Source organism: Pristis pectinata, chromosome 1 (genome assembly GCF_009764475.1).
Source record: "Pristis pectinata isolate sPriPec2 chromosome 1, sPriPec2.1.pri, whole genome shotgun sequence".
NCBI lineage: Eukaryota > Metazoa > Chordata > Chondrichthyes > Rhinopristiformes > Pristidae > Pristis > Pristis pectinata.
The window spans coordinates 149,755,494-149,777,061 of NC_067405.1; the positions used below are offsets into that span (position 1 = coordinate 149,755,494).

At 45.6% G+C, this 21,568-nt stretch overlaps 2 protein-coding genes across 2 annotated transcripts in view; one reads left to right on the forward strand and one right to left on the reverse strand.

The window, feature by feature from the left end:
• The window catches only part of pomt2 (protein-O-mannosyltransferase 2), a 185,204-nt gene extending 184,983 nt beyond the window's left edge, over positions 1 to 221 (reverse strand). The window contains exon 1 of the mRNA XM_052021379.1: positions 210 to 221. Coding sequence (XP_051877339.1) covers positions 210 to 221 — 12 coding nt within the window. The remainder of the gene's footprint in view (positions 1 to 209) is intronic.
• Positions 222 to 1,243: 1,022 nt separating this feature from the next.
• The window catches only part of syne3 (spectrin repeat containing, nuclear envelope family member 3), a 98,900-nt gene continuing 78,575 nt past the window's right edge, over positions 1,244 to 21,568 (forward strand). The window contains exons 1-2 of the mRNA XM_052030893.1: positions 1,244 to 1,299; positions 2,168 to 2,332. Coding sequence (XP_051886853.1) covers positions 2,255 to 2,332 — 78 coding nt within the window. The 5' untranslated portion in view covers positions 1,244 to 1,299; positions 2,168 to 2,254. The remainder of the gene's footprint in view (positions 1,300 to 2,167; positions 2,333 to 21,568) is intronic.

Below are 21,568 nucleotides of genomic sequence, written 5' to 3' on the forward strand. Positions count from 1 at the left end.
CTTCCATACTCAGCGCCCTGACCGATGAAGGCAAGCATGCCATACACCTTTATCACCCTATCTACTTGTGTTGCCTATTGGTATTGGTTTATTATTGTCAGTTGTACCGAGGTACAGTGAAAAGCTTGTCTTACAAACTGATCATACAGGTCAATTCATTACACAGTTTCAGGGAGCTATGGACTTGCACCCCAACTGTCCATACTGACCTTTTTGCCCATCTACACTAATAACATTTGCTAATATTGGGTCCATGTCCTTCTATGTATCCTGATGAAACCCGAAGTGTTGGCCATTCCTTTGTCTCCACAGATGCTGCCTGACCTGCGAGTTCATCAGAAGTTTGTATTTTGCTCCTTCTGTGCCTTGCCTATTTGTGTCTGACTAAATGCTGCTTAAATATAGTGATTGTATCCAATACCACTATCTCCTCTGGCAGCATGCCCCAGATATCAACCACTGGGGGAAAAAAACTTGCCTCTCAGATCCCCTTTAAAACTCCTTCCTCTTACCTTAAAGTTAGTAGATATTACTTATTTGGATTTGACAAGGTGCTGCACATGAGGCTGCTAAACAAGGTAAAGACCCATTGTGTTAGAGGCAAGGTGGACGTGGAGAGGATGTTTCCATCAGTGGAGAGTCCAGGATCCAAGGGCACAGTCTCAGAATAAAGGGACATCCCTTTAAAACTGAGTTGAGAAGGAATTTCTTCAGCCAGAGGGTGGTAAATCTGTGGAAATCATTGCTGCAGGGCTGTGGAGGCCAAGTCATTTGGTGTATTTAAGGCAGTGATTGATAAATTCTTGATTGGTAAGGGGTTAAGGGTTACAGGGAGAAGGCAAGAGAATGGTGTTGGGGGGGTGGGGGGGAATCAGCCATGACTGAATGTGGAGCAGACTCGATGGACTGAATGGCCTAATTCTGCTCCTATATCTTGTGGTCTAAACCTGTGCCCTCTTGTTTTTGATGCTGACTAATCTATTCTTATGATGTCTCTGCAGCAACTTCACAGAATGCCTGGGATTGAACTGTTATATTGAGATTAATTCAGTCACCAGTTTATTGTGTGAGCTCAGGTAATCGTTATGGCAGAGTGGTGTTAAATTACACTTGAACGTGAGTTAGCTCCATTAGAAATTATAAAAGAGCAGGTGTAGAAGCAGAAACAGTAACATGGCCATATGTGCAGAGTAATCCTGTGGCTCGATGCTGTGCTGAGTTGGATCACTGAACTGAAGACTCTTAAAATGTCGATTTTTCTCTCTCTATTTGAAGGTTTATAATCCCTCTGATTGGAAGGTAAAAAGGCCGATCATTATCTTCAAAACAATGACTGGTGTATAGCATGTTTAATTATTGCAAAATAAAAAGTCAATAAAAGGAAAAAAGTCAAAATTAAGATTTAGTGTGAGTGGTACGGGTCAGCATGGAAGAATCTGTTGAAAGTCTGTCTAACCTGTGTGTTTCAAAGCAACCAGTTTGAGAGGGAGGTGCAACACCGCCTTTGAAAGAAGAAACTGCTTCCTACTCTCTGAGGAATGAGGGGAAGTCACCTTGTTATAGGAAAGATATTGTCAAGCTGGAGAGGGTGGAGAAGAGATTTATGAGGATGTTGCCTGGACTAGAGGGCCTGAGTTTTAGGGAGAGGTTGGCCATGCTGGATCTTTATTTCTTGGAGTGTAGGAGAATGAGGGATGACCTCATAGAACTTTACAAAATCATGAGGGGTATGGATAAGGTGGACGATCATAGTCTTTTCCCCAGGGTTGGGGAGTCCATAACTAGAGGGCACAGATATAAGATAAGAGGCAAGGGATTTAAGAGACCCAAGAGGTAACTTCGTTGCACTGAGAGTGATGAGTCCCTGAAAGGAGCTGCAAGAGGAAGTGGTCGAGGCAGGTATGATTGCAACATTAAGAGGCATCTGGATAGGTACATGGAGGGGAGGGACTTGGTTATAAACTGAACACAGGCAACTGGGATTATCAGGGAGGTTGCTGTGGTTGGCATGGACTAGTTGGGCTGAAAGGCCTGTTTCCGTACTATATTACTCTGACTCTAAGTGATCCACTGGGCTGAAAATTGAGAGGCGACTTGTACAAATAATTTGATTGATGTTGAGTGTAATTAATTCTGTGAGATTTCACATCAAGTTTTCATATTTCAGCAAAAGGTTACCGTTTTGGAAGAAATTGTACAAGAGCATCAGCTTTACCTGGACAATTTGGAGAAATTCCAAAACTGGCTACAATTAATGAAAGAGAAGTATAACAGTTGCATCTCACACAAGAACAGCAAAGATCATGTGGACGGATCACTGAAGGAACTGAGGGTAAATGATACTTTCATGTTAACCATTTGTATCTGTAAAATAGACGGCGATTAAACAGCAAAAGAGACTCCTGGGATTCTGTAAGGTGCTTCAGTCTTTGACCTTGTTCCTAGGATTGAGCAGGGAGTGCAGAAAGCTAATCTGAGATGAGCAGGACAGTGGCACTTTGCTGCCCCTCAGTTCAGCCTGCGAGTTGGCAAGAGTTTCTGTTTCCTGTCATAAGTTCTGAAGCCGCATCACTCTTTGGATGGTAAAAATGTTTCTTATCTCTCCTTAAACTTTCCACCTATTGATTTAAATCTGTCTCTGTTATTGGCCTCTGGGGGAGATTTGTCCTGCTGTTTTGAGTCTTCTGTTAGTACATCTTTTATAATAGATTCTAGCAATTCCCCGGCACTGATTGTAGGCTTGCTGGTTTGTAATTCCTTGTTTTTTCTCCCTCTCCGGAGGAGGGTCATAGGGTACGGAAATGGGCCCTTCAGCTCAACTCATCCATTGCCAACCGTGGTGTCTTCCTGAGCTAGTCCCACTTGTCTGCATTTGGCCCACATCCCTCTAAACCCTTCCTGTCCATGTACCTGTCTAAGTGTCTTTTGTAACTACCTGCCCCTGCAGCTTCCTCTGGCAGCTCATGTCAGATACCCACCAGCCTCTGTGCAGGGGAATAAACTTGTCCATCAGATCCCCTTTAAATCTTTCCCCTCTCTCCTTCAACCTAGGCTCTCTAGTTTTAGACTCCCCTACCCTAGGAAAAAGATTGTGACCCTAGCTATGTCCCTCATGATTTTATAAACCTGTACAAGGTCACCCTTCAGCCTCCTTCATTCCAGGGAAAACAGTCCCAGCCTATTCACTCTCTCATTATTCAAACCCTCCAGTCCCAGTAACATCCCTGTGAATTTTTTTCTGCACCCTGTCTAGTTTAGTCACATCTGTCCCATAGTGTGGTGACCAGAACTGAGCACAATATTCCAGCAACATCTCACCAACATCTTGTGCAGCTGTAACATGACTTCCTAACTCTTGTGCTCAGTGCTCCGTCCAAGAATGCAAACGTGTCAAATGCCGCCTTCATCACCTTGTCTGCCTGTGTTGCTGCTTTCAGGGAAGTATGTACTTGAACTGTGAAGTCTCTCTGTTCTACACCCTAGTTGAAATCACCAAGTATTACATCCTTATTATTCTTACAGTTATCTGCAATCTCCTTGCATATTTGCTCCTCTATTTCCTGCTGACTACCTGACTACCTGGGGGGGGGGGGGTGCAATAGTACAATCCAATCAAAATGATCAGCAGCCTCTTATTCCCCCCTCCACCCTCCTTACCTCCACACGCCTGTAGTATCTGTACCTGGAGCCAGTCCTGCCTCTCCCTCAACCATGTTTCTGTAACAGCAGTCACAATCCCAGCTATATATCCCTGCCCTGAGCACATCTGCCTTACCTGTCAGGCTTGTTGTAATAAAAATAAATGCAGTCCAGTCTATCAGACCTTCCTCGCTCCCTGCCTATCCTGTCTATTACATTTCCTCGCTTTAATTTGTATAATTGCCTCAACTTTCTCATCTGCCACTGTCGTCTCCCCCCACTTGCCAGATTTAATCTCTGCCGAGAGTTGTGACTGGAAGGCTGTGTGCACTGGGGTTTGTTCCATGAGACCGTAAGACAAAGGGGCAAAAGTTGGCCATTTGGTCCATCGAGTCTGCTCCATTATTCTGTCATGAGCTGATCCATTCTCCCATTTAGCCCCACTCCCCTGCCTTCTCACCATAACCTTTGAAGCCCTGGCTACTCAAATACCTATCAATCTCTGCCTTAAAAACACCCAATGACTTTGCCTCCACAGCTGTCCATGACAACAAATTCCACAGATTCACCACTCCCTGGCTAAAGAAACTTCTCTGCATCTCTGTTCTGAATGGGCGCCCTTCAATCCTGAAGTCGTGCCCTCTTGTACTAGACTCCCCTACCATGGGAAACAACTTCGCCGCATCTACTCTGTCCAGGCCTTCTAACATTTGAAATGTTTCTGAGGTACCCCCTCATTCTTCTGAACTCCAAGGAGCACAGCCCAAGAGCTGTCAAACATTCCTCATTGTTTCCCGGGGCGACAATGGCTAACATAAGGGGACATAATTTTAAGGTGATTGGAGGAAGGTTTAAAGGGGAATGTCAGAGGTAAGTGTTTTACACTGAGAGTGGTGGGTGCGTGAAGTGCACTGCCGGCAGACGTTGTAGGGGCAGATACATTAGGGACATTTAAGAGACTCTTAGATAGGCACATGAATGATAGAAAAATAGGGGGCTATGTGGGAGGGAAGGGTTAGACAGATCTTAGAGCAGGATAAAATATCGGCACAGCATTGTGGGCCGAAGGACCTGTACTGTGCTGTAGTGTTCTATGTTAACCCTCTCATTCCTGGGATTATTCTGGTGAATCTTCTCTGAACTCTCTCCAACGTCAGCACATCCTTTCTTAAATAAGGAGCCCAAAACTGCGCACAGTACTCCAATTGAGGTCTTACCAATGCATTATAGAGCCTGAACATCACATCCCTGCTCTTGTATTCTATTCCTCCAGAAATGAATGCCAACATTGCATTTGCCTTCTTCACCACTGACTCAACCCGGATTGCAATAGGTTTGTCAGGCAGGATTTTCCTTTAAGGAAACCATGCTGAGTTCAGCCTATCTTGTCATGTGCCTCCAGGTACTCCATAACCTCATCCTTGACAATAGACTCCAACAACTTCCCAATCACTGATGTCAGGCAAGTAGGTCTATAACTTCCTTTTTGCTGCCTTGCACCCTTAAGTAGAGGAGTGACATTTGCAATTTTCCAGTCCTCCAGAACCATGCCAGAATCGATCGATTCTTGAAAGATCATTACTAAAGCCTCCACAATCTCTACAGCTACTTCCTTCAGAACACGAGGGTGCCTTCCATCTGGTCCGGGAGATTTATCCACCCTTAGACCATTCAGCTTCCTGTTGTAATTGTGACTGCACACACTTCTCTTCCCTGATACCCTTGAGTGTCTGGTATACTGCTGATGTCTTCCTCTGTGAAGACTGATGCAAAATACTCATTTAGTTCCTTTGTCATCTCCTTGTCTCCCATTACAATTTCTCCAGCGTCGTTTTCTATCGGTCCTATATCTACTCTTGCCTGTCTTTACTCTCTTATATACTTGAAGAAGCTTTTAGTACCCTCTTTGATATTATTTGCTCGCTTCTTTTCATAGTTCATCTTTTACTTCCTAATGACCTTCTTAGTTGCCTTTTGTAACTTTTTAAGTTTCCCAATCCTCTATCTTCCCACTAATTTTTGCTTCCTTGTATGCCCTCTCCTTTGCTTTTACTTTGGCTTTGACTTCTCTTGTCAGCCACGGCTGTATCCTTTTTCCATTCGAAAATTTCTTCTTTTTTGGAATAGATCTGTCTTGCACTTTCCTCACTTCTCGCAGAAACTCCTGCCACTTCTGCTCTGCCGTCCTTCCCGCCGGTGTCCCTTTCCAGTCAACTTTGGCCATTTCCTCTCATGCTGCTGTAATTTCCTTTACTCCACTGAAATAATGACACATCATATTTCGGCTTCTCAAATTTCAAAGTGAATTCAATCATGTTGTGATCACTGCCTTCTAAGGGTTCCTTCACCTTAAGCTCTCTAATCACCTCCGGTTCATTACACAATACCCAATCCAGTACAGCTGACCCCCTAGTGGGCTCAACAGAAGCTGTTCTAAAAAGCCATCTCATAGACATTCTACAAATTCTCTCTACTGAGATCCAGTACTAACCTGATTTTCCCAATCCACTCGCATGTTAAAATCCCCCACGATTATCATAACATTGCCCTTCTGACAAGCCTTTTCTATTTCTTGTTGTAATCTGTAATCCACATCACGGCAGCTGTTTGGAGGCCTGTGTATAACTGCCATCAGGGTCCTTTTACCCTTGCGATTTCTTAACTCAACCCATAAAGATTCTACACCTTCTGATCCTAAGTCACCTCTTTCCAATGATTTAATATTATTTCTTACCAGCAAAGCCACGCCACCCCCTCTGTCAACCTGCCTATCCTTCCGATACTCCATGTATCCTTGGATATTTGGCTCCCAAAGACATCCATCCTTTAGCCATGTCTCAGTGATGGCCACGTCATACCTGCCAGTCTGTAGCTGTATTTCAAGATCATCCACCTTATTTCTTATGCTGTGTGCATTTAAGTATAATACTTTAAGTCCAGTATTTGGTACATTTTGCTTTGATTGCACTGCAACTCATCCCACTGGTTGCAAATTTGCCCCATTACCTGCCTGTCCTTCCTGTCATCTTTACTGTGCGCTATCTTTGATTTATTACTGTTTTCCCCTTCCTCAGCCCTATCACTCCAGTTCCCATCCCTCCGCCAAATTAGTTCCTTGAGGTTTTATCATATTTGTCAATGAGTTGGACAAATGTAGGGGCCATGTTTAAGAAGTTGGTGGTATAGTGGACAGTGAAAAAGGTTGTCTACAGTTTCAACGGGATATTGATCAACTGGGAAAGAGGGAAAATGAATGGAATTTTACTTAGACAAGTGCTTTTTGGGAAGTTAAACCAGGACAAGCAATATCCTTTTCCCATCATTGAGCGATCCAGTACCAGAGGGCATGCATTTAAGGTGAGAGGGGGTAGGTTCAGAACAGACGTGAGGGGTACTTTTTATACTGAGAGAGTGGTGGATGCCTGGAATGTGTTGCCTGATAGGGTGGTGGAGGGAAATTCATTGGGGGCTTTTAAGAGGAGCTTGGATGGGCACGTGAATGAAAGGAAAGTAGAGGGATATGGGCATTCTGTAGGTAGGAGGGAATAGCTATGTCAGCGCAACATTGTGGGCCAAAGGGCCTGTTCACTGCTGTACTGTTCTATGATGTGCACTGTGACTGGCAGGGCTCTGGGGACTGTTATTGAACAGAGACCTAGGGATACAAATGCACAGTTCACTGAAAGCGACGATGCAGGTAGACAGGGTGTTGAGGAAGATGTATGACATGCTTGCCTTCATCGGCCAAGGCATTGAGTGCAAGAGTTGGGACATCACGTTACAGTTACAGAGAAGGATAGACCGGTTTACAGGTTATGGTCCTGAACTGGGGCAGCAAAAATTTCAGAGCCATTAGGCAGGATCTTGCAGCGGTTGATTGGGCGAGATTGTTTTCAGGGAAAGGAGCATCTGCCAAGTGGGAGGCCTTTAAAAGAGTGATGTCAAGAGTTCAGGGCCTGCGTGTCCCTGTTAGTGAAGGGCAAGGCTGACAGGTTTCGGGAACCCAGGTTGACGAGATATTTATCTAGTTAAGAAAAAGGGGGGTGCATACACTGCGCATAAGCAATTGGGGACAAGTGAATCTCTTGATGACTACAAGAAGTGTAGGTGTGCACAAGAGAGAAGTCAGGAGGGCACAAAGAGGATATGAGAAGGATCTGACAGGCAAAGTGTGGTAAAATTCCAAGAGATTATTTGGGTATATTAAGAGTAAAAGGGTTGCTAGGGAGAGAGTAGGTCCCCTTAAAGATTAGCATGGCCATCTGTGTAGAACCAAAAGAAATGAGAGAGATTTTTAATGAAAATTTCTCTTCTGTTTTTACTGTGGAGAAAACGAAGGAAGCTAAGGAAATGGGGGAAATGAGCGGTATTGTCTTGGACCTTATAAAAGTTAGCAGGGAGGAGCTTCCTGAACGCCACTATCATACTTACTTGCTCCACTACGACTGAGTGGTGTTGTCTTGGACCACAACAAATTAAAAGGGAGGAGGTATGGAGGCCTTAAAGTGCATTAAGGTGGATCAATCCCCAGGGCCTGACCTGGTGCATTGTCGGACCTTGTAGGAAGCTGGCGAAGAAATTGCAGAGGCCCTTGAAGAGATTTTGCTTCATCTTTGGCAACAGGTGAGGTTCCGGAGGACTGAAGAGTGGCTAATGTGGTACCATTGTTTAAAAAGGGTAGCAAAAACAAGCCAGGAAACTACAGGCCAGTGATTCTGACATTGGGTGGTGGGTAAGTTACTGGAGGGGATTCTGCGGGACAGGAGCTACCAACATTTGGAGAGATGGGGTCTGATTCGGGACAGGCAGCATGGCTTTGTATGGGAAGTTCTGTCTGACATCGAGAACTCCAAGAGATGTTCTTCAAGGAGGTAACCAAGAGGGTAGATGAGCGTAGGACAGTGGATGTTGTCCATATGGACTTCAGCAAGGCCTTTGACAAGGTCCTTCATAGCAGGCTGGTCTGGAAGATTAGATCGCATGGGATCCAGAAGGAGATAGTGGATTGGATTCATAATTGACTCGTAGGAAGCAGAGAGTGATGGTCAAGGGTTGTTTCTCAGACTGGAGGCCTGTGTCTAGTGGTGTGCCACAGGGGTTGGTGCTGGGACCTTTGTTGTTTGTAATTTATTTAAACGATTTGGATGTGAATGTACAAGGTATGGTGAGCATGTTTGCGAATGATACTAAAATATGTGATGGTGTAGATAAGGCAGAAGGTTTTGAAAAATTACAGGGGAATCTTGATCAGCTGGTATGTGGGCTGAGGATGAGCAAATGGTTTTCAATCCAGCTAAATGTGAGGTATTGCTGATTTTGAGAGATCACACCAGGGTAGAACTTGTACAGTGAATGATAGGGCACTGGGGAGTGTTATGGAACAGAGGGACCCAGGAGTGCAGTGGAACAGAGGGACCCAAGAGTGCAAGTGCATAGTTCACTGAAAGCAGTGTCACAGGTAGACAGGATGGTGAAGAAGGCATTTGGCACACTGGCCTGCATCAGTCAGGGCATCGAGTATAGGAGTGGGGAAGTTATGTTGAAGTTATATAAGACATTGGTGAGGCTGCACTTGGAGTATTGTGTACAGTTTTGGTCACCCCATTATAGAAGGATGTTATTACACTAGAAAGAGTGCAGGAAAGATTTACCAGAATGTTGTCTGGACATAGAACATAGAACAGTACAGTGCAGAACAGGCCCTTTGACCCACAATGTTATACCAACATATCTATTCCCTGCTATCTACAGAATGCCCATTTCCCTCATTCGTGCTCATCCAAGCCCCTCTTAAAAGCCCCCACCACCCTATCAGGTAACACATTCCAGGCATCCGCCACTCTCTCAGGAAAAAACGTACCCCTCATGTCGGTTCTGAACCTACCCCCTCTCACTTTAAATGCATGCCCTCTGGTAATGGATTTCGGGTGGGGGTGGGTTACAAAGAAAGGTGTAGACAAGGACTTCATTCCCTGGAACACGGGATTGAGGAGTGACCCTCATGGTTTTATACACCTTTATCAGGTCACTCCTCAATCCCCTGCTAAAACGAGGGGATAGATTTAAGATCAGAGGAGAGAGATTTAAATGGGACATAGGGGTGGCAGCATCACACAAAGGGTGGTGTGTATTTGGAATGAGCTGCCAGAAATAATGGTTGAGGCGGGCACATTAGCAACAATTAAAAGCCATCTAGTTAAGTCCATGGATAGGAGAGGTTTAGAGGGCTATGGGCCAAATGCAGGCAGATGGGACCAGCTCGCTGGGCAACACAGTCGGCGTGGACGAGTTGGTCCGAAGGGCCTGTTTTGTGCTGTATGACTCTGAATTGTAGAAACAGTTGGCTAGACTGCACTAACTGAGCCAAGACTGGCAGTGAAGAAAGTTGTAAGCTGTAGGAAGATGCTAGATTAGATAGGCAGAAGATGTGGCAAATGAAATGAATTCAGGAAAAGTGTGAGATAATGCAATTGGGCAGGAGAAAAATGGGAATAAACGCCAGGTGGTTTAATACCATGAAGTGGAGGAACAGAGGGCATATCTATTGTTCCCTGACATGTGGTTTGGGAAGATATTACTAAGCTCTTGCCAAGGCTTTGAATAATTCAGCCACCACTGGAGAACAGTATACAGCTCTGGTCATCACATTACTGGAATGTGGTAATAGTACAAGAGCAAATGAGGTTCTTTTTATGAAGAATAATGGGATAGGCTGGGTGGTTTCTTTCGGGAGATTTACCTAAGATGTCGAAAACTGAGACCATGACATAGTGAACAGAAAGGAACTTTTTCCCTTTATATGTAGTCCTAGAACACTACAGCACAGAAACAGCCCCTTCAGCCCATCTACTCCATACCAGCCTGGTTTCTGCTGAGTTGCATCTACCTGCACCCGGACCATATCCCTCCATACCTCTCCCATCCATGTACCTATCCAAAATTCTCTTAAATGTTACAATTGAACCCGTATCCACCACTTCCGCTGGCAGCTCATTCCACATTTGCACCACCCTCTGAGTGAAGTTGTTCCCCCTCAGATTCCCCATAAATATTTCACCTTTCACCCGAAACCTGTGTCCTCTAGTTCGTCTCACCCAACTCTGAGGGAAAGCCTGCCTGCATGCATTCACCCTATCTATACCCCTCATTCTGTATATCTCTGTAAGATCTCCCCACATTCTCCTGCACTCCAGAAAATAAAATCCTAACCTATTCAGCCTATCCCTGTAACTCAAGTCCCAGCAACATCTGTGTAAATTTTCTCTGGACTCTTTGAAGATTATTGATACCTTTCCTGCAGGTAGGTAGGTAAGTATATAGTTTTGGGCACTGTTGGGGGTGCTACCTACCAGGGGAAAGCCACAGAGGCCAGGTGTCTGCACCGAGTCTGACTGTGGCACAGAAGGGAAGGGGGAGAGAAGAGGAGTGCGGTAGTGATAGGGGATTCATTGGTTAGAGGAACAGAAAGGAGATTCTGTGGACAATAATGAGACTCCCAGATGGTATGTTGCCTCCCAGGAGTCAGGGACAGAGATGTCTTGGATTGAGTGCACAGCGTTCTTAAGGGAGAAAGTGAGCCGCCAGAAGTTGTGGCACACATTGGTACCAACAACATAGGAAAAGGGATGAGGTCCAGAAGAGGGAAAATAGGGAGTTAGGAAGGAAGCTAAAAAGCAGGACCTCAACGGTAGTAGTCTCTGGATTACTTTGCTTCAGTGTTCACTAGGGAGAGGGACTTGGATAAGTGTGAGGTAAATGTAGAACAGGCTTATGTGCATAGAAGAGGCTAATGTGCTGGAGCATGTTGAGGTTAAGAAAGATGTAGTGTTGGAGCTTTTGGAAAAACATCCCTATTACCTTTCTTGAACAAGGGAAGAATATTTACCATCCTCCAATCCTCTGGTACCACTCCTGTGGTTAGGGATGCAAATATCATCAACACCCCAGCAATCTCTTCCCTCGGAATTGATAATCCTGGGAATTGTGGACCAGTGAGTCTTGCGTCAGTGGTGTGCAAACTACTGGAGAGGATTCTTAGGGACACGATTTATGAGCATTTGGAGAAGCATAGCCTTGTATGGATAGTCAACATGGCTTTGTGAGAGGCAGGTCATGCCTCACAAGCCAAATGAATTTTTCGCGAGGTGACAAAACAAATTGATGAAGATAGAGCAGTGGATGTGGTATATGTGGACTTTAAGGCATTCAGAAAGTCATGAGGCATGGGATTCATGGAGACTTGGCTGCGTGGATTCAGAATTGGTTTGCCCACAGAAGGCAGAGGGTGGTAGTAGATGGAGAGTATTCTGCCTGGAGGTCGGTGACCAGTGGTGTTCCGCAGGGATCTGTTCTGGGACCCCTGCTCTTTGTGATTTTATAAATGACTTGGATGAGGATGTGGAAGGGTGGGTTAGTAAGTTTGTGGATAACACAAAAGTTGGAGGGTTTGTGGATAGTGTAGAAGGTTGTCGTATGTTACAACAGAATATAGACAGGGTGCAGGGCTGGGCAGAGAAGTGGCAGATGGAGTTCAATCTAGAGAAGTGGCAGATGGAGTTCAATCTAGAGAAGTGGCAGATGGAGTTCAAGCTAGAGAAGTGATACTTTGGAAGAATGAACATGGAGTGGAGTACAAGGTTAATGGCAGGATTCTGAGCAACGTGGGGGAACAGATGATCTTGGGATCCAAGTCAATAGATCCCTTAAAGTTGCTGCGCAAGTTGATGGGGTTGTTAAGAAGGCGTGTGGTGTGTTGGCCTTCATTAGTCGGGGGATTGAGTTCAAGAGCTGCAAGGTAATGTTGCAGCTCTATAAAACTGGTTCGACCACAGTTGGAGAATTGTGTTGAGTTCTAGTCACCTCATGATAGGAAGGATGTGGAAGCTTTAGAGAGGGTGCAGAGGAGATTTACCAGGATGTTGCCTGGATTAGAGAGCATGTCTTATGAGGAAAAGTTGAGCGAGCTAGGGCTTTTCTCTTTGGAATGACGCAGGATGAGAGATGACTTGATAGAGGTGTATAAAATTATGAGGGGCATAGATAGAGTGGACAGCCAGCACTTTTTCCCCAGGGCAGCAATAGCCAATACCAGAGGACATCTGATTAAGGTCAGAAGAGGAATGTTCAGGGGAGATGTCAGAGGTAGTTTTTTTTTGCACAGAGTGGTGGGTGCCTGGAACGCACTGCCGGGGGTGATGGTAGAGGCTGATACAACAGAGACATTTAAAAACACTTAGATAGGCACGTGGATGTAAGAAAAATGGAGGGTTATGGGCTGTGTAGGAGGGAAGGGTTAGATTGATCATGGAGGAGGTATCCATATAGTTTGGCACAACATCGTGGGCTGAAAGGCCCTTACTGTGCTGTACTGTTCGAGGTGGCCAGAACTGCGCACAAATTCGGCCTCACCGACGTCTTGTGCAACTTCAACATAACATCCCAACTCCTGCACTCAATGTCCTGATTTATGAGGGCCAATGTACCAGGAGCTCTTTTTACGACCCTATCATGATATACATTCACGATTTGGAAGAGGGGACCAAGGTGTAGCATATCTAAGTTTACTGTTGACACTGTGTCAGAGACAGTCAGAGACTTTTTTCCCAGGGTGACAATGGCTAACACGAGGGGACATAATTTTAAGGTGATTGGAGGAAGATATAAGGGGACGTCAGGGGTAAGTTTTTTTTACACAGAGTGGTGGGTGCGTGGAATGCACTGCTGGCAGAGGTTGTGGGGGCAGATACATTAGGGACATTTAAGAGACTCTGAGATAGACACATGAATGATAGAAAAATAGGGGGCTATGTGGGAGGGAAGGGTTAGATAGATCTTAGAGCAGGATAAAATGTTGGCACAACATTGTGGGCTGAAGGGCCTGTACTGTGCTGCAGTGTTCTATGTTCCAAATTGAGTGGAAAAGCAAATTGCGCAGAGGATGCGGAGAGATATAGATAGGTTAAGTGAGTGGGGCAAGGGTCTGGCAAATGGAGTTCAATGTTGGTAAATGCGAGGTCATCCACTTTGGAAGGAAAAATAGAAGATCAGATTATTATATAAATAGTGAAAGATTGCAACATTCTGTTGTGCAGAGAGACTTGGGAGCGCTTGTGCATGAATCGCAAAAGGTTGGTTTGCAGGTGCAACAGGTTATCAAGAAGGCAAATGGAATGTTGGCCTTCATTGCTAGAGGGATTAAATTTAAGAGCAGGGAAGTTATGCTGCAGCTGTACAGGGTACTGGTAAGGCCGCACCTGGAGTACTGCGTGCATTTCTGGTCTCCTTGAGGAAAGATATATTGGCTTTGGAGGCAGTGCAGAGGAGGTTCACCAGGTTGATTCTGGAGATGAGGGGGTTAGCCTATGAGGAGTGAGTCGCCTGGGACTGTACCCACTGGAATTCAGAAAAATGAGAGGGATCTTATAGAAACATATAAAATTATGAAAGGGATAAATAAAATAGAGGCAGAAAGGTTGTTTCCACCTGTAGGTGAGACGAGAACTAGGGGACATAGCCTCAAGATTCGGGGGAGTAGATTTAGGACGGAGATGAGGAGAAACTGCTTTTCCCAGAGAGCAGTGAATCTGTGGAATTCTCTGCCCAGGGAAGCAGTAGAGGCTACCCCATTAAATATATTTAAGACACAGATTTTTGCATATTAGGGGAAATGATGGGGAATAGGCAGGCAGGTGTATCTGAGTCCACAGCCAGATCAGCCATGACCTTATTGAATGGCGGAGCAGGCTTGACGGGCCGGATGGCCAACTCCTGCTCCTATTTCTTGTGTACCTGTGATGACACTTTCAGGGAATCGTGGATCTATATTCCCATGTCCCTGTGTTCTACCACACACCTCAGTGCCCTATCATTCACTGTGCAAGTCTTAACCTGGTTTGTCCTCCCAAAGTGCACGACCTTGCACTTGTCTGCATTAAGTTCCATCTGCCATTTTTCAGCCCATTTTCCCAGCTGGTTCAGATCACTTTGCAAGCTTTGTTGGCCTTCCTCACTGTCCACTATGCCCCCAGTTTTGGGGTCATCTGCAAATTTGCTGATCCAGTTTACCACATTATCATCTAAATCATTAATATAGATGATAAACCACAACAGACCCAGCACTGACCCCTGCGGCATACCACTAGTCACAGGCCTCCAGTCAGAGAGATAACCATCCACTACCACCCTCTGGCTTCTCCTGCAAAGCCAATGTTGAATCCAGTTGACTACTTAATCGTGAATGCCAAATGACTTAACCTTCTGGACCAGCCTCCCATGTGGGACTTTGTCAAAGGCCTTGCTAAAGTCCATGTAGAGAACGTCCACTGCCTTACCTCATAGACCTTCTTGGTAACCTTCTTGAAGAACTCTATAAGATTGATAGGTCATGTCTAATCATGCACAAAGCCATGCTGACTATCCCTAATCAGGCCCTGTTTATCCAAATACTTGTATATCCTGTCCAATAATTTACCCATGACTGACATCAGGCTCACCGGCCTATAATTTCCCGGCTTATTCTTGGAGCTGTTCTTGAACAACGGAACAACATTAGCGAACCTCCAGTCCTCTAGCACCTCACCCATGGCTAAGGACATTTTAACTATCTCTGTCAGGGCCCCTGCAACTTCTGCACTAGACTCCCACAAGGTCTCCCGGGACACCTCATCAGGCCTTGGGGATTTGTCCACCTTAATTCGCATCAAGACAGCCAACACCTCTTCTTCCATAATCTGGATATGGTCCATGACCTCCCTGCTCTTTTTTTCCTTTACAAAACTAGTTAGGCCACACTTAGAGTAGTGTGTTCAGTTCTGGTCGCCTCATTATAGGAAGGATGTGGAGGCATTGGAGAGGGTGCAGAGGAGATTTACCAGGATGCTACCTGGTTTAGAGAGTATTGAATATGAGGAGAAGCTTAAGATGCTAGGGCTTTATTCACTGGAAAGGAGGAGGATGAGAGGAGACATGATAGAGGTATATAAAATATTGAGAGGAATAGATAGAGTAGACAAGTCAGCGCCTCCTTCCCAGGGCACCAGCGCTCAAGACGAGAGGGCATGGCTTTAAGGTTATGGGTGGGAGGTTCAGGGGAGATGTCAGGGGGAGGTTTTTCACCCAGAGAGTGGTTGGTGCATGGAATGCACTGCCTGGGGTGGTGGTGGAGGCAGATACATTGGACAGGTTCAAGAGCTTGTTGGATAGGCATATGGAGGAGTGTGGGATGGGGGGATATGCGGGAGGAAGGGGTTAGGCAGTGTGTGGGTGGTTTGATGGACGGCACAACATGGTGGGCCAAAGGACCTGTTTTGTGCTGTATGGTTCTATGGACTCCCGAGTAAATATAGACACACAAGATTCATTTAGATCCTCCCCCCATCTCTTTCGGCTCCATGCAAAGATGACCACGCTGATTTTCAAGAGGACCAATTTTGTCCCTTGCTTTCCTTTTGCCCTTAATATAGCTGTAGAAACCCTTGGGATTCTCTTTCACCTTGTCTGCCAGAGAAACCTCATGTCCTCTTTTAGCCCTTCTGATTTCCCTCAAGTGCTCTCTTGAATTTCTTATACTCCAAGTGCCTCATTTGATCCTAACTGCTTATACCTTGTATGCACCTCCCTCTTTTTCTTTACCAGAGCCTCAATATTCCTCGATAACCATTCCCTAAACCTGTTAGCCTTGCCTTTTATTCTAACAGGAACATAGATTCTGTACTCTCAATATTTTACTTTTGAAGGCCTCCCACTTACCAAGCATCTTTGCCAGAAAACAACTTCTCCCAATCCATGCATGCTGGATCCTTTCTGATGCCATCAAAATTGGCCTTCCTCCAGTTCACCTTAACCCTAGGACCAGTCCTATCCTTCTCCATAATTATCTTGAAACTAATGGAATTATGATCACTCAATCCAAAATGTTCCCCTACACACACTTCTGCCACCTGCCCCATTTCCAAAGAGGAGATCCAGATTTAGAACCATTGAACAATACAGACCCTAACCCTAACCCTTTAAATCTCGCTAAAGACTATCTAACCCCTTCCTCCCACATATCCCCCTATTTTAAATTCCTCCATATGCTTATCTAACAATCTCTTGAACTTGACCAGTGTACCTGCCTCTACCACTACCCCAAGCAGTGCATTCCTTGCACGAACCACTCTCTGGGTGAAAAACCTCCCTCTGATATCTCCCTTGAACCTCCCATTACTTTAAAGCCATGCCCTCTTGTATTGAGATTTGGTGCCCTGGGAAAGAGGCGCTGGCTGTCTACTCTATCTATTCTTAATATTTTGTACACCTCTATCATGCTCATAGATCCTATCCCTTAGAATCCTTTCCAACAGCTTGCCCACCACAGACGTAAGGCTCACTGGTCTGTAATTCCCTGGACTATCACTACTACCTTTTTTGAATAAGGGGACAATATTTGCTACCCTCCAATCTTCTGGTACCATTCCCGTGGACAACGAGGACTCAAAGGTCCTAGCCAACGGTTCAGCAATCTCCACCCTCGCCTTGCGTAGCAGCCTGAGGAATATTCCGTCAGGCCCCGGGGACTTGTCTGTCCTAATATTTTCTAACAGCTTCAACATATCCTCTCTTGATATTTACATGCTCCAGAACATTAACCTTACCAACACTGTCATCAGCATCATCAAGGCCCCTCTCCTTGGGGAATACTGAAGAGAAGTATTCATGAAGAACCTCACCCACTCGCACAGCTTCCAGGCACATCCTCCCACCTTTGTCTCTAATCAGTCCTACCTTTACTCTCGTCATCCTTCTGCCCTTCACGTACTTGAAAAAAGCCTTGGGATTCTCCTTAACCCTACTCGCCAAAGCCTTTTCATGTCCCCTTCTCGCTCTCCTCAGCCCCTTCTTAAGTTCCTTCCTTGCTACCCAATATTCTTCCTGAGCCCTTTCTGATCCTTGCTGCCTACACCTTATATATGCTGCAGCCTTCTTCCTAACTAGTTGTTCTACCTCTCTTGTCACCCATGGTTTCTTCACCCTGCCATTTTTTCTGTGCCTCACCGGGACAAATTTATCCCTAACATCGTGCAAGAAATCCCTGAACAACGACCACATCTCCATAGTACATTTCCCTTCAAAAGAGTCATCCCAATTTACACTCCCAAGATCTCGCATTATAGCCTCATAATTTGCCCTTCCCCAGTTAAATGTCTTCCTGTCCTCTCTACTCCTATCCTTGTCCATGACAATGCTAAAGGTTAAGGAGCGGTGGTCACTGTCCCCCAAATGCTCACCCACCGAGAGATCTTTCACCTGACCCGGTTCATTACCTAATACTAGATCTAATATGGCATTCCCTCTAGTCGGCCTGTCAACATACTGTGACAGGAATCCGTCCTGGACACACTTAACAAACTCTGCCCCGTCTAAACCTTTGGCACTAAGCAGGTGCCAATCAACCTCCCACTATAATAACCTTGTTATTTTCGCATCTTTCCAAAATCTGCCTCTCAACCTGCTTCTCAGTATCTCTGCTGCTACCGGGGGGCCTATAGAATACTCCCAGTAGATTAACTGCTCCTTTCTTGTTCCTAACTTCTATCCATACTGACTCTACAGAGGATCCTTCTACATTATCCACCCTTTCTGTAGCTGTAATAGTATCCCTGACCAGTAGTGCCACCCCTCCTCCTCTTCTGCCCCCCTCCCTATCCCTTTTAAAACACTGAAATCCAGGAATATTAAATACCCATTCCTGCCCTGGTGACAGCCAAGTCTCTGCAAGGGCCACAATATCATAGTCCCATGTGCTTATCCAAGGTCTCAGTTCATCACTCTTATTCCTGATACTCCTTGCATTTAAGTAAATGCACTTTAGCCCATCCATCTTTCTACCTTTATATCCTGTACTCTGCTTCTCCTTCTTCAAAGCCTCTCTACATGTTAGATCTGAATTTTCCCCATCCCCTTCTTCCTCTGACCTACTCCTCTGGTTCCCTTCCCCCTTGCAAACTAGTTTAAACCCTCCCGAACCACCCTAGCAAACCTGCCTGCAAGGGTATTGGCCCCCCTTGGGTTCAGGTGTAACCTGTCCTCTCTGTACAGGTCCCACCTTCCCAAGAAGAGATCCCAATGATCCATAAATCTAAAACCTTCCCTCCTGCACCAACTCCTCATCCACGCATTAATCTGCCATCTCCTCCTATTCCTACCTTCATTATCACGTGGCGCTGGCAGCAATCCCGAGATTGCTACCCTTGAGGTCCTGCTCTTCAGCCTTCTACTTAGCTCCCTAAACTCACTTTTCAGGACCTCATCCCTCTTCCTACCTATGTCGTTGGTACCAACATGTATCACGACTTCTGGCTGTTCTCTCTCCCGCTCAAGGATACTGTGGACCCGATCAGAGACATCCCGGACCCTGGCACCTGGGAGGCAACATACCATCTGGGATTCATGCTCACTGCCACAGAACCTCCTATCTGTTTCCCTGACTCTCGAGTCCCCTATCACTACTGCCCTCCTCCTCTTCTCCTCTCTTCCCTTCTGAGCAGCAGGACCAGTCCCAGTGCCAGAGACCTGGCTACTGCTGCTAGGCCCCTGCAGATCATCCCCTTCAACAGCTTCCAAAGCGGAAAACCTGAGTAGAACAGCCTCCGGGGTCCTCTGCACTATCTGCCTGTTCGTTTTCCTTTTCTCTCCCCGGACAGTCACCCTTCTATCTGCTTCCTGAACCCCAGAAGTACCTGCTCTAAGGGGGGTGACTGTCTCCTGAGGCACAGTATCTACATAACGCTCTCCCTCCCTGATGCTCCGAAGTGTTCGAAGCTGTGACTCCAGCTCATCAATTGTGAGCAGAAATTCCTCCAGCCTCCAGCACTTACTGCTGAAGTGGTCACCATGCACGTCAGCAGGGTCCACGAGCTCCCACATCATGTAGCTGCAGCACATGTCCTCCACCTGAAACTATTCTTTTCCAACCTATTCTACTTAAAAATTATAACAATAAAGGTAAACACCTTTACTTACCAGCTACTCACCCACCTTGCCCCTTTCGTGCCTAAGCCCTTTAAGCCAAAGCCCAATCACTCCGCTCCCTCTCACTCAGCTGCTGGCTCCAATGCTGTCCGCTGGATATGGCAGTCTTCGTTTTAAACTGCCCGCGAGCTAACTGCTGACATCACGCGCCTGCGCAGTCCTGCCCCCTATTCCTGATGAGAATTAATGAAAAAAAAACTTATCCATTCCGAAGTCCCAATGCCTGCTGAAGCTAAACTAACTTTGACAAACTGTATCCCATCCAGTCCTTTTACAGTATGGGAGTCCCAGTCAATATGTGGAATATTAAAATCACCTACTATCACAACTTTTTATTTACTACAGCTATCTGATATCTGTCCACAAATTTGCTCCTCTATATCCCGCTGACTTTGGGAGGTCAATAACATAGTCCCATTAACGTGTTCATCCTGTTTTTATTCCTCAGTTCCACCCAAATTGCCTCATAGTCAAGCCCTCAAGTTCGTCCTCTCTGACATTTTCCCTGATGAGTAATGCCACCTCTCCCCCTCAATACCTCCCTCTCTATCACGTCTAAAACATCAGAATCTCGGAACGTTGAGCTGCCAGTCCTGCCCCTCCTGCAACCAAGTCTCACTAATGGCTGCGACATCCTGTATATTCCTTTAGGAATTTAATAAGTCTGGTCAAGCATAAATTTCACTTAAAATCTGTGCTGTACTACTTTACAATACTTGGAGATATTTTCTTACAACTGTGAGTAAGAATTTTCTTTTCTTTTCTACTATGACATTATGTTTGGCCTGAAGTTCCTGGGTTGATTTTGACTAAGGAATCTCATCTGCTGTCCACCGATCTCATGGGTGGTCTAACCAGAGTTTTATGGAGCTGCAGCATTACCTCACAGCTCTTGAACTCAATTCCCCGACTAATGAAGGCTAGCACACCATACGCCTTCTTAACAACCCTATCAACTTGTGTGGCAAATTTGAGGGATCTCTGGACTTGGACCCCAAGATTCATCTGTTCCTCCACACTGCTAAGAATCCTGCCATTAACCTTCTATTCTGCCTTCAAGTTCAACCTTCCAAAGCGTATCACTTCACACTTTTCCGGATTGAACTCCATCCACCACTTCTCTGCCCAACCCTGTATCCTGTCTATAATCCTGTTGTAACCTACAACAACCTTCTACGCAATCCACAACACCTCCAACCTTTGTGTCATCTGCATATTCCCAGCATGTTCATGTGCTTGTCCAGATGCCTCTTAAATGTCACTATCACATCTGTTTCCACCACCTTCCCTGGCAGCAGCTTCACACACCTATCACTCTGGAACTTGCCTTGCACACCTTAAATTTCCCCCCTCACCTTAAAGCTGTGCCCTCTAGTATCTGACATTTCTACCCTGGGGGGGGGGGGGGGGGGGGGGGGAACTATATCTACCTTATTTATGCCTTCAATTTATAAAACTATCAATTCGCACCCATCCCCCCCCAGTGCAGGCACAATAGTGTAGTGGTTAGTGCAATGCTATTACAGTGCCAGTGACCCGGGTTCAATTCCGGTCGCTGTCTGTAAGGAGTTTGTACAATCTCCCCATGTCTGCATGGATTTCCTTCAGGTGCTCCAGTTTCCTCCCACATTCCAAAGACATACAGGTTAGGAAGTTGTGAGCATACTATGTTGGCGCTGGAAGCGTGGTGACAATTGCAGGCTGCTCTCAGAACACTCTATGCAAAAGATGCATTTCACTGTGTGTTTTGATGTACATGTGACTAATAAAGAAATCATATCTCATCTCAGTCTCTGATGCTCCAGAGAAAACAATTGAAGTTTGTCCAACCTTTCCTTATAACTAATACCCTCTAATCCAGGCAGCATCCTGGTGAACCTATTCTGCACCCTCTCCAAAGTGTCCACATCCTTGTGTA